Source organism: Phoca vitulina, unplaced genomic scaffold (genome assembly GCF_004348235.1).
Source record: "Phoca vitulina isolate PV1807 unplaced genomic scaffold, GSC_HSeal_1.0 scaffold18, whole genome shotgun sequence".
Taxonomy (NCBI): domain Eukaryota; kingdom Metazoa; phylum Chordata; class Mammalia; order Carnivora; family Phocidae; genus Phoca; species Phoca vitulina.
In genome coordinates, this window is record NW_022589721.1 from 15,774,748 (window position 1) to 15,792,016 (window position 17,269).

Below are 17,269 nucleotides of genomic sequence, written 5' to 3' on the forward strand. Positions count from 1 at the left end.
TGTATACAACTATTTATAGTGAATAATTTTTTTTTTTAAAGATTTTATTTATTTATTTGAGAGAGAGAGAATGAGAGAGAGAGCATGAGAGGGGGGAGGGTCAGAGGGAGAAGCAGACACCCCGCCGAGCAGGGAGCCCGATGCGGGACTCGATCCAGGGACTCCAGGATCATGACCTGAGCCGAAGGCAGTCGCTTAACCAACTGAGCCACCCAGGCGCCCCTATAGTGAATAATTTTTAAATTAAAAAAATTTTTTTGAAGATTTTATTTGAGAGAGAGAGCAAGAGAGAGCGCGAGCGCACAAGCAGGGAATGAGAGGGAGAGGGAGAAGCAGACTTCCTGCTAAGCAGGAAGCCCAACGTGGGGCTCGATCCCAGGACTCTGGGATCATGACCTGAGCTGAAGGCAGACGCTTAACCAACTGAGTCACTCAGGCACCCGATAATGAATAATTTTAGAATAACAGGAGACAAGTTTACTGAATATTGCTATCACTTCTTTTTTATATTTGGCATTCTAAAATTTGGCTAAATAATATATTATACAAACACACATAGAATCACCACACATGCAACCTCTTAACTGAAAGGAAGTGCAGACTGAAAAAGGTGTGCTGTACTCATAGTGTGTTTACCACAAATGACAAATGAAACAATTTTATCTCATGATGAAACTTTCTTGGTAAAATCTGGGCAAAGTACAATTTTTTTTCTCAATGTGCATAATAATTGTATTCCTGGACAAGTCAGAATTATATTAAAATTGTGCAAAAAATATTTTGTGTTTCTATGTAAAATCAAATTAGGTTCTAAGCTCAGATAACAGCGAACAGGTTTTTCATCTGCAAGAATATCCCACAGGACCTAGGAAAAACATTCGGGATTTAGGACAATTCTTTATGAGGCCACTGTCCCAGGAAAATGAGAGTATCTAGCATCCCTAGTTCCTGCTCACTAAAAGCCAGTGACAATACCACAACCCGGTCCTAAATTTTCCAAAAATGTCTTCTTGGGGGTGGTCTTTCTCCTGTAGGACACCCACTATCATTTAGTGTCATTACAAAATCAATCACTAGGTGGCAGTATATACCAAAGTATTGAGTATTTTTGTTGCCCTTACAGCATTAAGAACCTCTTGGGAGGTGAGCAGGACTGGGATTGGAGGACAAGAGGACCTCACATTTATCTGTAATGTTTGATTTCCGTCACTACAAAAAAAGATGAATCAAACATGACAAAAATATTTAAAAAGGATGTGAATTATGACAGATGAACATTTTATTTTCCCTCTACATTTGTTTTTCCCTTCTTAAAGGATCTGTCAACAGAAATAATACTAACCCATCCATTTGCTTCTATTCACATAAAGAGACTAAAAATCATGGCAGCTGAGGAATAGAGACTCCCATTAATGGTTAAAAGCAACATAAACTGGGGCGCCTGGGTGGCTCAGTCGTTAAGCATCTGCCTTCGGCTCAGGTCATGATCCCAGGGTCCTGGGATCGAGCCCCGCATCGGGCTCCCTGCTCAGCGGGAAGCCTGCTTCTCCCTCTCCCACTCCCCCTGCTTGTGTTCCCTCTCTTGCTATGTCTCTCTCTGTCAAATAAATAAATATAATCTTTAAAAAAAAAAGCCACATAAACCTTCTGATATCATGAGAGGCACAGGGAAGAACAACACAGCGCTCGAGGGAGTGTGAGAGGACAGCACCCAGAAGATGGGGTCTGAGTTCATCTTTCAGATCAGGTGGGAACAATACTCGCGTATACAGAGAGGCAACCCCACCACCCACAGCTACCTGTTATTAAGCTTCAGAGGTGACAATATTCTTTCACACACTTTATTCAAGTTCATCTTCTCACATTGCAGCTTACCCTTAACCAGTACTCCTAAAAGTGTGGTCTGCCAACTGGTGACCTTTTCCTTTATTGAGAGACACTGAGACATTGAGAGAAATGTTTATAACAATTTGCCAATCTGCTATCTGTTCACCACAACAATAGCAAATTGGGCTGTGTTTTGTACATTTAAAAATTTCATTTCTATTGTATTTTACCAAAATGTCAAGCTTCAGTGGATTGAAAACACACGCGCGCGCGCGCAGGTCCAAACACACTGTTCCTCAGTTTGAGAAGCGCTGGCTCCAAGCACCAAAACAGCCAGAAGGCAGGAAGCAGGTGAGTAGGACAAGCTGGAAGAAAAGGCTTACATTTAATAGTTCCCACCTGTAACAAATGTGCTCATTAAATTTTCTTTAATCCTCCCCAAACCCCAACGAGATTAGTAGTATGATCTTGACTTTATAGAAGAGGGCAAAAATTAGAGATAATAATGAACCTGCCCCAATGGAGCCAAGAATCAAGCCGAGGTCTGTTGGAATTTTCAACCCTTCTAAGATCTTCACACTTGGTTTAATCATCATGTCAGTGCCCATCCCTCTTCCAGAAACACCTGTAGATCACAGTCTATTCTGGGAGAGTTGCTTCCGAGCTCATAGGCTCAGTGTGGGTGCTCACATGTCCTCAGGAGTCAGGCCAATCTTTCCCTAAGTTAGGAAAAAGGATCTGTCTTCTAACCCAGTAGAGCATGGTGTGTCTCATATGTCAAAAGAAAGATTGAAACAATGATAGCAAACAATTCCCACTTCCCATTCACATGTACAGACACCGAAAACCCTTCTCATCAAGCAAGAGAAATAAATTCTGCTCTCTCTCACTGGAGCAGTACAAGGTGTTTTCCGGACTTGAATTTTTTTCCGTATGTCAAGGTGCTTTTTTAAATCATAAACTTTCATGATAGAAGTTTTTTTATCGTGATTTTTTAATTATGAACTATTAAACAAGTATTTTGCAAAAAAATATTTTTAATTTTTGTTTTTCAGAAAAGGTTGCCGAAATTTAAATGAAAACACAATTAGATTTAAAGGAAGAAAAAACAGAAGGCAAGCAACAATAGTGATGATTTACAATATGTAGCCAAAGCTTTTGGATAAAAGTGTTGAACAATGGATAATTAGAAATGTGTAATAACTTAATTTTTTTTCATTCTGCACTTTCAGAAAAGCTTAAAATCATTAAATAAAAGAGATTTAGGGGTGCCAGGTCTGCAATTCTTCCTTCATTTTCCAGGCCTACTAACAATTTAAAAATTAGAGATGATGTGAGAAAAGGTGTTTTGTCTTGCACCCAAACCGGAAGGATAGTGAGTATAAATACTTTTGAATAGCAGAATTGGTATAAAATATACAAAGATAATTTGCTTTTCAATAGCCCTCTCATTTTCATTTTTATTCTGTAGATTTACGACAAATCTGCAACTGAAAGATTGTCTTTCCATATAGTATTCAAAAAAATTTCACATTTACTTGTAAAGGTGCAGAGACTTGTATATATGCAAGAATTATAAAAAGCTGCATAAAATGTCAACACACAGGTATCTCCTTACTATAATGACCTCTGCCATTAGCATTACTTGGTTTTCCTGTAGACCAGGCTCTGACCCTGCATGAGACAGAGTAACAGAACGTTTATTTGGTATTAGTCAAAGTTCCTTCCATCTTCCCCGGAAAGTCGACAATACCATTATATCCCCGTTTTAAGAAGCAGTCTTTTAAGAACACAACTCTGAAGCCAGAATGTCCTGGGTTTGATTCTTCTTGCATTTATTATCTGTTTGCCTTGGACAAGTTACACCATCTGTCTGAGCCTGCTTCCTGATGTAACAGGAGGACAATACCCATTTTATGATTTGTAACAACAACCTGAAGCATCTTTAATGCAGTAGATGTCAACAAGTGGTATCCAGTTATTTTTATTTTGTAAAGGAAGAAACTGAGGATTAAGCACATAGGTGGGAGCTGGATCCCAGGTCTGATTCCCAGGCCAGCGTTCTTTGTTGATTACACTATAAGGTAAGTAAGCTGTCTTAGGTGAGGGGGATTGGGACGAGAAAAATGCCTAATTTCACCAACCCCTGCAGTGACGTGTATATCCCTATATCCTTCATTGTTCACTATTTAGCTATTTTGTTACTATTTTTACTCTGGCAATTTGGAGTATAGACAGTATAATAAAAATACCTTCACACTTGTCTAGTAACCTCCTGGCCTGTCCCCAAGGTCCCACGGCATTAGCTCTGTGGGTAACGACGAGCGAGGTCGCCTACCCGACCTCCACCAGCACACACACCGCAGACCCGCGCCCCGCCCAGATGTTTATATTTTCCCCCTTGGCCCCGCCCCCCGACCACGCGGGGCTGCAGCCACTGCCCGGAGCTGGAGCTCCAGGAGCCGACTTGCCTAGCACCTCAGCCTACCCACAGGGATTCCCTCTCCAGCCAATCGCGTCTGAGCAACGGGACTGCCCCTAACAAAGATGGCGGGGGAGGCCTCGGCGGGGGCAGGCTGATTTAACACCCAAACCCAAGGCGGCTAGGGAAGACAGTGGTAGCGGCGCGGCCCGACCATGGAGGAGGGCGGCAGCGGTGGCAGCGGTGGCAGCGGTGGCAGCGACAGCAGCACCAGCGGGAGTGGTGGGGCGCAGCAAAGGGAGCTGGAGCGCATGGCTGAGGTCCTGGTCACCGGGGAGCAGCTACGGTAAGGCGTGGGGCAGTGCCGGTGGGCGCGCCGTGGCACTGCCAGCCTGTGCCCGCAGCGGCCCGGCGCGCACACGCGCGTGGCTCGTGCCTTGTGACTCGCGCGGGGCTCCGGGACCGCTGCGGGCGCGTGGACGGTCGGCGTTGCGCCCCTGCCTAGCCGGCTGCAGCCGGGCGCCCTGCGACTCGGCACCGGCGCGGGGCTCCGAGGCGGAAGCACAGCAGCGGGTGGTGTGCCCTGCGCCCCGGCCCCGCCGCTGCAGCCCTGCGCCCCGCGGACGCGCCGCCACCAGTCGCGCGCTCCCTCTTCCCGGGCACCTGGTGCTGCCAGGCCTCCTGGCTGCCAGGCGACCCCGAGTGCGTCCAGAGCGCGAGAGGGTGGGTGTGCAGCCCCATGCTGCCTCCAGCCCCAGCCTCTTGACTCCTAGATGAAAGGGCCAACCCAACGATTGACTTGAGGTCTTCCTTTTTGCTGGCAAATCCTGCTGCACTCCTTTGACCCTCAGCGTTTTCGTCTGTAAAATGAGGCTGATCGCCGGGACTCCCTTGACGGGGTGTTACGGGGGCTAAACCCCAGGTTCTGAAAAACTACCTATCGCTACATTGGCACGTCCCCGTCAGTCATCAGTGGCGTCCGCGAGGGGGCGTGGAGGCACCTTGTCCGGATGCCCTGCTGCTCTGCCAACTTCCCTAGCGCGCACATTTTGGAGAGCAGAGTCCATCGGCCCCGGGCTGCTGCAAGAATTAGGAATTGACGGGTCTCACCGCAGCCGGGATAGGCAGTGAACCCCAGATCCCCCCCCCCCCCCCCCCCCCCCGCCCTTACCACTGGCATCCCATCCCGGTCCTTCTTGGATTCATGTTTGAGTAATGTACTTCTACGGCCTGACCGTCGTGTGGTCATAAATCAGTTTGCCAGGGGAAAAAACAAACCCTGGCTCTGAAGCGTGCCGGTCCCTGGCCCAGCTGGCATGAGGCGCGCGCCTGTTCCTTCTAAGGCTTGGCCTGAATCTCCAGGCTCCTTTTGGTTTCTAAATGCTGTGTTTCAGGACCTGAAGGAGAGAGAATCTTTGCAAAGATCCATGAAGGTTTAGTAACCACCCTGCTTGCAGCAGTTAGATTGAGGAAGTAAATATTGGAAGTCAGAGTTTGTTGAGTTTAACGTTACAAAAGGCAAATTGCACACTTCAATCCCTCGATGATTTTTAAACGTATAGTCAAAATTAAAGGGAATAAAAGCTTGTTTTTCCTTCATCAGGAGCATTTTCTAATTGAATAAAAATCAAAAGCTTTTCTGATTCAATCTGAAGCATTTGCTTTTTAATAATTTATTTGCTCCTCGTTACTGTGTCATCTTTTTCAAAGTCCTTATCCGGTAGTTTTAATGTTTTTTTAAAGATTTATTTATTTATTTTAAAGGGGGTGAGGGGAAGGGGGAGAGGGAGAGAAACTGAAACAGCCTCCTCACTGAGAGCCAGTTGAGGAGGGGTTGGATCTCACCACCCTGAGATCACGACCTGAGCCAAAACCAAGAGTCAATTAACCAACTGCGACGCCCAGGTGCCCCTCATTTCTTTTAAAATAACAAATTGGATGGTGCCTGTCTTTGTCCAGGAAGCACTTTGTCCTTCAGTAGGCAGCTTAAATGCCCTTTCCTTGGGGATCTCCAGAGCAGTTGTTACTCTCCTTTTCCCTAGCACCCCTCTGTACTAAAGTAAGTTTGAGGGCCCCACTTAGCTTGTTGGTAGGAAGAGAGAAGGCTCTTTTTCACTCAAGAGCCAGACCTGAGTTTGAATTTCTGCTCAGCCACTTTGTAGCCAATAGTCAACATTAAGTTGTTTTCAAGACTGACTTTTAGTCAGAGTGGATCTTGGGTTTGCTACTTACTAGCCTGGGACCTTGAACAAGTTACTTAACTAAGAATACTGGGCAGTAATGGAACCTATCTCATAGTGTTGTTATGAGGATTAGATGAGCTAGTGCTTAGAACAGTGCCAGGTATATGGTAAGCACCATGTCAGCAGTAACTATTATAGCTCTGTGACTTTTGACCAGTTAATTCACTTCTCTGAGCCTTTGTTTCCTCATCTATGAAATGGAAATGAAGATTAGTACTTCATAGGGTTGTTGTGGGAATTTGCCCTTGAGCTTCTGTATGAATGAGCATTCAACAATGGTTGCTGGAATTAATCAGTATTATTGGTCTCTTTGCGTCACCACGTGTGACTTCCAGCCAAGGGAGATCTGGCAGGAAGGATTGGGTGGTGGTTAAGAACACAGGGTATAGAATCAGGCTGCCTGGGTTTTTATTCTGCCTCACCATTTAATAGTTCTGTGACTTTGGGGTCAGTTTACTGAGTCACTCTCTAGGCCTGTTTCCACATCTCTTGCAAGAATGTTGTGAGGATTAAATGAGATGATCCAGCTTAGAAAATGTTCACTATTTAATTTTACTCTGGAAAATTATAATCATTGCTTTTTAAAATCTCAACCATGTTAGCACTGTGTCTAGAGCATAGTTATTACTTAATAAATATTTGAATGATGAGTGCATGTGATTAAATATACTACAGTATAGATGATATATTCGGAATTTAGGGATTTCAGTGGCTTCTTGATTACTGGAGGAACCTCTCATAAAGGGGTGGGAATGCAACCATCCTTGCTATCCCTGTCACAACGTGTCCTTACATCCTTAGCTGCTTTCCCACAGTCTGATTGGGGGGACTTTGTGATGTGCAGGCCTCCTACCTCTAACTGCTTCCCATACAACTCTCTTTGTCCTCTCTTGCTTTCGCACTGCTTTCTTGGTCATCAGAGATAAGGCAAATGAAAGTGATAAGGAACTGGGACACCAAGGATTGGGATTTGAAATAAAAAATTTGGCTTCCAGGCCCAGCTCTGTGCATTTTATTTATTTAATGCCATATATATACATATATATGTATATATATATATATATACACACACACATATACATATATATAAAATATATATTTTGATATAAAATAAATATATTTATTTAATGCTATGTATTAAATATAATATTTACTATTAGTGAAACACACATATGTACATATGTATGTATATATTTTTAACCATATTCCCTTGGTCATGTCAGCTGCTCTGGGCCTCAGTACTCTTACCTGCAGAATGGGAATTAATTATATCCTTCCACAGAAGATTTGTGGTGTTGAATCAAATGGGCTAGAATATGGGAGGGAACTTTGCAAAATAAACAATAAACCAAGATTTAGTTATTGTTATGATTATTATAAGCTCCAGCTGTGAAATTGAGGGCTGGCTCCACAATCCTGACACTTTGAAGGGCAGTTGGTTGCATAAGGACATGAAATTAACTAGCAAACTTAGAAATATCTCCTGCTTCGTTTTCCAGCCTGACTGCGGGGTCCTTTTCCTAATCTCTTCATTCTTTCCCTTTTCATAAAAGATTTTACTTCCTTGCCCAATGTATCTTTATGGTTTTGCATCTTTAAAAAGCATTTGGATACCACTTTATACTGACACGATGGCTGTAATAAAAGAGATAGTAACAAGTGCTGACAAAGATGTGGAGAAGTTGGAACCTTACACTGCTGGTGGACAGGGAAAATGATGCAGCCACTTTGGAAAACAGTCTGGCATTTCCTCAAAGATAAAACATAGAGCTAACATATGACCCAGCAATTTTACTCCTAGGTATATAGTCAAAAGAAATGAAAACATATGTCCACATAAAAATGTATACACAAATGTTCACAGCAGCATTATTCATAATAGCTAAAAACAACAGCTCAAGTGTCCATCTGCTGATGGATGGATAAACAGTGTGCAGTATATACATGCAACAGAATATTATTTGGGATAAAAAGGAGTACAGTACTGATGCATGCTACAATATGGATGAACCTTGAAAATATGCTGAGTGAAAGCAGACACAAAAGGCCACATATCATATGACTCCATTTATATGAAATGTCCAAAATAGGCAAATCTATAGAGACAGAAGGTGGTTGCCAGCAGCAGTGGGGAGGGAGAATGGAGGGTGAGTGCTAATGAGTATAGAGTTTCTTTTGGGGATGATGAAAATGTTATAAACTTGTTTGTGGTTATGATTTCATAACTCTGGGAATATACTTAAAATCATCACATATTCATTAAATGGATGAATTATGTGGTATGTGACTTATATCTCAATAAAACCATTACAAAAATGGACTTGGATGACACATTTTATTACAGAGTGATAAAAGACAAAATACTGGAAGTTTTATTTTTTTAAATTTTATTTTATTATGTTATGTTTTAAAATAAACGTTTGCTTTTTTAATTGGCCAAAGAATGCAATGACATTTATCACTAACTCAATAACATATTATTACTACACCAAACGGAACTGATATTTTACATGTATATTTTTATAGTATCATTCTTGATACAGAACAGAAAAGGTGCCATGAATAGTCGAGAAAATCTCAGAACATTCCTAATTTGAAGATAATTAACCATACATAAATCATTCATGAATAAAGTTTCATATTATGAATTTTCAAATCATTTGTTATTTTTATGTGTTCTATGTATGTCTTTTATCTTGAAATTTGCCATGCAGTCATAACTATGACACTCTAATTAAGACACCCCAAATCCACATCATGTTTCCTCTCTAGGATAATCCCAGAGATACTTACCAAGAAAGTGGTTTGTGATAGAGCGTTGAAATAATGAAGCCCAACAATATCACTTTTCTCTTTGTGTTGATTGTAGGCATGGTAATAGTAACAATAAGACTCACTTATATGGCATTTATTACCTGCCAAGGAGATGTATGCATGAGTGTATATATACGTGTATACATATATATGCCTTTAATATATATACCTTTAATCTGCATAGCAACTCCTTGTAGAAGATATGCTTATCACCCTCATTTTACAGGTGCGAAAACCGAGGAGCAGAACATTTAAACTAACTGGCCATAGGTTATCCAGCCATAAAGTGGTAGAGCTGAAAGTCCCTGCACTTAGGCAGGATGCTAGACTACAACTTAATGGTGTTGTCAACTAAGCAATTTAATGATAAGACAAATGTAAAATGGAATCCTTGTATAAGACTTATCACATTCTAGTGTGACATCTTTTTGCAAACAAATAAGTAGACAAATGATTTTTTCCATTCTATTGGGAAAAATCCAATTTATTTCTGGAAGCGTTTATGTTTTGACAAGATAGAATGGTCACTTCCTCTACTAACTATTAAACTGGGTCTTCCTTGCCATGTGGTTTTGAAAACTTGATTTGGACTCCACTCGTTCTGAATTTGTAATCATTTGATGTGAAGATAAATTGCAGTTCACAATTTTGCTAGCTGTGGGGATGGAAGTGGAGTGGGGAGGAGAATTAAGAAGGTAATGAGGAATGCTTAATTAAGAGAGAAAACGTTTCAAGCATTCCAGTTATGCTCATCTACCTATACTAAATATGCTAATTACAACAATCTTGTCCAATCACTAAAGTGGGTTCCCTACAAGCAACTTACTAGGCAATGAGTTTTAGCCAAATTGTAGGAAATTGTACTTCTTTCAAATTGTTTGATGTATTTGCCTTTTGCTATAACAGACTGCCTTTCCAGACTCTTACAGCCTTGCTATTGCTTTTTTCATAAAAGCACGTTCAATAAATATTGAATTGCTTTCCTGAATTTGCTTTGCAAGTGTTAATACAATATGCAGATAAAAGGTAAGAATCAGCTCATTGAACCAAAAACCAAGCTACAGTAAAGTAAATAAGAGCTAAGGAATTTAGAGCATGCAAAAGAGAAGAAGGAGAAATAGTCCATTTCATTGCATTTTGAACTTAAGGAATTTTACATTTGGCATGGAGATTGTCTTGGGGGTAGCCCCTATTGGAAGCCATTAATATGGAAGCTTAGCTCTAGTAGACACTATAACTGAAGGGAATAGCAGAAAACTACCACCCAGAAGTTACTACTGAAATCTAGTGATCCAAACAGAAGAAGAACACTTTTATTCTTCTCAAGAGCAGAAATATCCTGGAGTCAGGAAATTACTGCCTATTTGGATAAAGAAAAGGCGGGATGCTGTAGGAAATAGAATCACTGTATTTGGAGTCAATGCAGAAAAGCCTAGTGTGGAGTGTTGAAATGCCTTTGAATCAGAGGCTCTTCCAACATACAGACTCTGTTCCTGTGAACATCTTTTCTGCTTCACAAATTGGATGTGAGGGCAGGGTGCAGGACCCTGGTACAGAGCAGACCCTTGGTAATGACTCATTTCTTACCAGCAGAGAGCATTGGAGGTACTTTGTCATGTTTTGCAAAAAAAAACATCATGCAAATAGAAGACATTTAGTAAGCACTCCATAAACTATGGTGGAATTATTTTATACCCATATGGACTTATTCTCATGTACATCTTTTTCTGAAATGACTGGTGTGTTAGTTGTTAACAAATAACATATTTGTGTTTTCTCAAAGGCCAATGCTGTTAGTTAAGTTATGGTTTCCATCTCTCAGAATCAATAAACCTGAAAATAAGGTAAATAACTCTTAAGAGAATGTAAGGGGAAGAAAGATCGTTCTCCTCTCCTGTTGTTTCCAGTATTCATTTGTATCAGGAACTCACTTGCCTTTATTAAGTGGTGGCTCTTAAGTGGTTGGTTTCTATGAGGTCAGTGATTAGGAAAAGACAGAGAAAACAATGGTCAACCCTCTTTCTACATAGTAGGTCATCACACTTCTCTATGCTCCTCTCCTTGTCCCGAGGAGATGTGGATTCTAGAACTGAGATCCTTGTTCCAATATTTATCAGCCTTAACCATACTTGGAAGGAAGCTCATCATGTCAGTGACTGGTTTTTGTGGATTATTATATACTTGGGGGACAAAAATGGAGACACCTTGGGGCAGAGTGGGTTTAGCGGGCCAGACGGCGTGCTTGCAAGCAGCTGTTCCTGGGGGCACTGCGGGCGGGCGCTACGGGATCCCTTTTCCTCAGGGCTGGCTGGAATGGCTCCATCCTGGAAGAGTTCAGAGAGAACCTGACTTACTCGGGTCTGCATGAAGAATCACTTTTTTGGAGCTTTTACAATACTTTGAAGGTTGGATAAGGAGAGATGAGATGAAGTGAGAGAAAACGCATGCGGGAGTGTGGGACAAGATGTTCTTTTGTGTCTGTAGTTTGCAGATGAACAGCTGTGGCTGGGGTGTGGCAAGAGGGAACGAATGCCAGGGCCTCCAGCTCAGGGAAGCCCGCAGCAGCTGCAGGGGAGGTAGGAGGAGGAAGAAGGTAGTTAGCAGCTAGTGGCGTCAGAGAAAGTCTCAAATCTGTCCACCCTTACCCCTCAGCTGCTACTTGTGGTTCTGTTGGTGGTGCTGGTTGCTTGCTTATTAGTTTTAATGCCGATGACACGTTCTCCCTGCAATACTCGTACCTACCCATTTCTGATTCTGGTATTTGCCCAGAGATTTCTTTTATTGAGGCGAGCTGTGGCGCAGCACCCCCCTAGATCCTGGCCTGATGTAGATCATCCAGCTTTGAGGGCTCTGCTTTGGGTGGTGGGGCTATTACTGCTATAGAAAGCTGAGCGGGGGACATTGCGGGCAGATCAGGCAGGAGTCAAGGACAAGTCCTAGCACAGCAGCTCCTCTGATCTTGACTTAAGGTGCGAGAAACAACTGAGCATTCTGATGAACACTCTCCCAATAAGAGGGCAAGTCTCATTTCATGCTCTCCTGTTTTCATTAGAGTTGGGTTAGTCACTGCATTTTATTATGTGCGAAGCTTGGCCATTTGCTAACAAGCTGTGAAATTTGGGAAGAATACGCTGTGAGTGGTGTCTTGACAGAAGTAGCAAGGAGGATTGGAAAGGGGGTAGTGTAGAGATATATAATTATGTGCAGGTCTAAGAGCAACTATTATCTAATTCTTCAGAGAAGAATATGTGAAAGTGCAAATTTACTGAGCAAGTATGTTAAGAAAGGATTGGTTTTTTTCGCATTGAAGAAGAGTTTAGTACATATTTCCTTTGTGTATCCTGGGTTAGTTTGCTATTTACAACGCAATCCTCTTATAAGATTTGCCCACTATTTTCAGGCCCATACATTGAATGCAGCAAAGTGTGAATTGCTTGGATTGTAAAAGTAATTTTCCTATCTTCTGCTTCCTTTCCTCTTCCTAGGAGGAAAGGAGAATGGAATAAACTTGGATCTTCTTTTCCTTGAGCTGTTCTTGAAGTTCTACGTACCTTTTTACTCTCTAACTTTTCCATGAATGAAAGTGACTTTCACAGAATATATTCACGGCAAAAAGCAAGAGGTTAGTCCCTGTGGTGATAGGATATGTATCTTACATTGAGGCACAGAGCGCCCTTATTTTATGTTCAGTTAAGCTGTGATAAGGTAGATAAAACAAGGCTTTACCAAAGCTCCTACTTATTGTGCTATTTTTCTTCTTAAGAACTGACAACAAAAAGCAGTTTTAGAGATGAGGTTTTAAGGCAGTATGATCTAATGCACAACTGTGATTCATTTTCCTTCACATTTGTTAGAATTTATTTTGTTAGCGACTGGGTTGTAGACCCTGATCATCAAACATAACAGCGGGTAGAACCTAAGCCATCATGAGAGAATATGAACAGACCTCAGTTGCCATGATACAGAGCACTTACCCTGCTGCTGTACTTACAAGAGCTAAAAGATATCACAGAGTATTTTAAGGACATCCACATGTAAAGAACAAGAGTGAACTAGAGCTTTTTCTTCCAACAGTTTATCATGAAACACTACAAACATACAGAAAAGTTTAAAGAATTTTACAGTGAATATCCTTACATCTACCACTTAGATTCCAAAATTAACATCTTACCATGTTTGCTTTATCACATAACTGTCTTTCTATCCCTCCTTCTATCCGACTTATTATTCTTGGGTACTTTGGAGTAAGTTGCAGCCAATAATATACTTCCCCTAAAACCTTCAACATGTAATTTACTAATATTCACTATTTGTTTTCTGAACAAATGAAGACTGAAGAGAGAGTTGGCTGCCATCAACGATCAGCAGAAGTTTTGAGCTTTGATGTTTTGGGACCATCTTAACTCACAGACTCACAAGATATTGCAGCAAAGCAAAGATCTTCACTGGTGGTCTTGGGCTTAGCCATCTTTACTACTGTGGCAAGGAAGATGCTCTTGTCCTGCCTGCCTTAGGTCCCCTTGGGGAAGAGGGGGGATCACAGCTGTTGTACTTTGGAGAAGGGTTCATTGAGTGTTGGGGAGATCAGAGCAATGTCCTCCGCAAAAGGTTTGGGCTCAATGATGAGAAATCAGTGAAAAATTTTTGAGCAGAGTACAATGTGATTAAACCAAAATTTTTGGAGAAATAACTTAGAGATTGGAGTGGAGAGCTTATACAGAGAAGAAGAAAGTGTCCACAGAAAAGACACAGCATAGGAAAGGCTAGGAGACATGGGCATGCGTCTTGGACTCTATGGCTTCCAACATGATTTCCCCTGTAAACCTCCCTATCATGATGGTCACCTGTTCAGCATCCAGATACTTTCTCCCTCTTCTCCTACCCCTCCCTCACCACCTCTTATTTGGAATATATGTCTCTATGTCTCTGGCATTCAGATTTTCTTGGTAATAGAAGTAAAATGGAACTCTCAACATATGACCAAAATGCAAGTGGTTCAGATTCAAATCACAAAGAATGATTTCTGTATCCCTTGGATTTTGATGGCTTTCCAAGGAACCCCTCCATCCAGAGAAAGCCAAAGTTGTATAAAAGTCATCTCTTTGTTTAAGCAAAGTTGTTTTAGGGATCATGAAGATGCAGACTTTTTGGAAAAGGTGCAAAAACATTTTTTACTTGCATAACTCAACTAAAAAAGATCTTTCATGTCACATGTTCAATATATTTTGTCGATTCCCCCCCCCCCCCGCTGTTCTCTATAAATTGGAAATGGGAGCTACCTTTGATTATCAAGAAGGCAGGTTTTTCTTTACTGTTAATATGGTTTAAGCTTATATTTCAGTGTACATTGTGTTGATCTTACAATAGTGACTTTGGCATTGATTTCATACTGCATCTTACCATAAAGATAATTAGTAGGAATAAATCCAAATAAAAGTGGTTTTATTCTCAGATAATATAATATGAATTCAGCCTTTTATTCTTCAGAATGGTTGGCATATGCACAAATGTAGCAAAGCTTCTGTACTCAAGTACTGATAAAGAACTGTGATATCAAAAGCATGATTTTTCTTACGCCTGTGTTGACTACAAAAGAGAGCAGCTCCAGTTAAACCCATTGAGAAGCATCCATGAAATCTAAGAAGCTGGGCTTGGAGCCAACGCATTTGTCTACCCGTTCTCCATTTGCTGACTTCACACTAATGAGGGGGTTAAGCCAAGAAGGGCAGAGTCTGATTACTCAGGGACTGCATTATAACTTGCAATTATATCTTTCAAGCAAAGGTGTAACAGTTAGGGGCAGGAATTCCTTACAAACCACTATTCCAGTGCTCCAGGATTTGTTGAGCCATTTTGTTTATTACGGGACAGAATGATTTCATTATTTTCGTGGTTAATTAACCAGAGGGAATCTCTTCAATTGTCTTCCTGTTAGCTCCATTTTGGGTGGATATTTTGTTGCTAGATAATCTCCTTTCCAAAAGGGGAACACTGAGGAGAGGAAGTTGGTTTGGCTATTTGTCAGCAGCTCTGGAAGAATGTTTACTCAGGGAGGAGTTTGAAAACTGTGAGAATTTGGGGGCTTATCTGGACATTTCTGGTTCTTTTTTTGTATCTCCACCGTCTATATGCTAAGATTTCCTGGCTGAAGCCAGGCCTCCAGAGGGTCCTTGGGAGAGTGGGAGTGACTTCTTCAGGGTCTTCCTTCCCTCAATTCTTGGGATTGAGAACATCTTCCACAACCTATAACTCCCCTACTTCGTCAGTGCTCCTCTGTTGACCCTCTTGCCTCTGCCAGAGAAAACTTCTAGTAGCCAAGACTCAGTGTGTTCTTCATGAGCTTCTAAATATGTGGACGGGGGCAGGGTGGGTGGGAGGAAGACTACCATCAGCACAGCAATCGTACTTATGGAATCTAATGTACATTTGGGGAGATCCTTGCAATCTTTGTTGGTAGCTTATGTGAAAGGAAATTTCATTATAAAATTTAGCCTAGCAGCCCTTAAAAGAACATCTACCTATAATGTGACAGTTTGTTTTACTTTGTAGTAAAAAATGCTATTCTTGATGGAGCATAGCAACAGTTATTTAATTGCATTGTCTGGGGAGTCCTGGGAGCTGGGCCTTCATGGGGATTATAGAACAACATGTAGCAAAGAGAACACTTACTTAAAATTATACTGTAGTCTGTTCAGACACTTGTTCAAAGGTTACGTTTGAATTCAGTTGGGCGGGCCTCGGTGGCTCAGCTGGTTAAGCATCCAACTCCGGATTTTGGCTCAGGTCATGATCTCAGGGTCCTGGGATTGAGTCCCACGTTGGACTCCCTGCTCAGTGGGGAGTCTGATTGTCTTCCTCTCCATCTGCCCCTCCTCCCCCCGAAATAAATAAATCTTAGGAAAAAAAAAAAAGAAAAATTCAGTCACTTAAAGCCACATATGCAAGAAGGCAGACATTTTACAGTCTTAGGCCCTGAGTCCTTGAAAATCATATCTTACCTATATGACCCCACATGCCTCCCATGGCAGAAGGATTGTTAATCTGAAGTATGTGTTTCTCATAGGGACAGGTGTTTTCTTCTCCAAGAGTCCCTATGTCCAAGTTTGATAATTCTTCTGGAGAAGGGGTCAAGGTGATTGATTGCAGGCCTATTTTCCCTACCCTTCAGACTTTTTAGGAATGGGAGGTGTCAGCAAAAGATGATGCCTTTTAAAGGGAAAGTCCAACTCTCCTTGCCAAACTTCTTCCAGTGACTTAAAAGGATGGCTGCCCCTCTTGCTTTTAGTCTTTCTGTGTATCTTACAGACTCCATCAAGGCCTCTACAGCCCTCTCTGTTTTTGTCCCTCTTGTGTGTGTGGCGGGGGTGAAGGTGAATACCATGTTTCATGGTGTGGATTAAGGGACACTTTTACTGGGGACCCATAAATGGAAAGGGTCAGCAAGGTGGGACCCGGTCCTCCATTCCTCATTATGCTACCAAAAGTTGGGCGTGAGCTGAGGCTGCCTGACATGCAGTATGTTTCTATTCCATACGATGGACCCTATCCCTGTGCTACTTGACCTTCCTGTATTGTGAACTCAGGCACCAAGAAGTCCAAGCTGGGAAACTGCAGGTGTACAGCACCTGGAGACCTTGGGGGCTTGTTTGAAGTTGCGGCCAGGAAGGGAGGCCACCAATCCTAGAGGAAGCTGGGTTTGGGTGCAGCTACTGCTGCTGCGGAAAGGCCAGGCTCCCAGTCTGAGCCAGCTCACTGCCTGGCAAATCAAGCTGGGCCTCTGAGGTCACATCCATACATCTTGCGTATCCGCAGGTGACAGATCTGCGCTCTTCGAGGTGAGGTACGATGGCTTATTTATTCTTAGGTCCAGAACTTCCATGCCTAAAGTCCAGGAAGAGGCATACCATATTTTAATGCTACAAGTGCATTTTGACTTACTCTGAAGTTTGGAAACCAGGACTTT

General features: G+C 42.0%; 1 protein-coding gene across 1 annotated transcript in view; it reads left to right on the forward strand.

The window, feature by feature from the left end:
* The first annotated feature begins 4,275 nt into the window (after window positions 1–4,275).
* DEPTOR (DEP domain containing MTOR interacting protein) overlaps window positions 4,276–17,269 on the forward strand; it is a 122,759-nt gene continuing 109,765 nt past the window's right edge. The window contains exon 1 of the mRNA XM_032415698.1: window positions 4,276–4,595. Coding sequence (XP_032271589.1) covers window positions 4,465–4,595 — 131 coding nt within the window. The 5' untranslated portion in view covers window positions 4,276–4,464. The remainder of the gene's footprint in view (window positions 4,596–17,269) is intronic.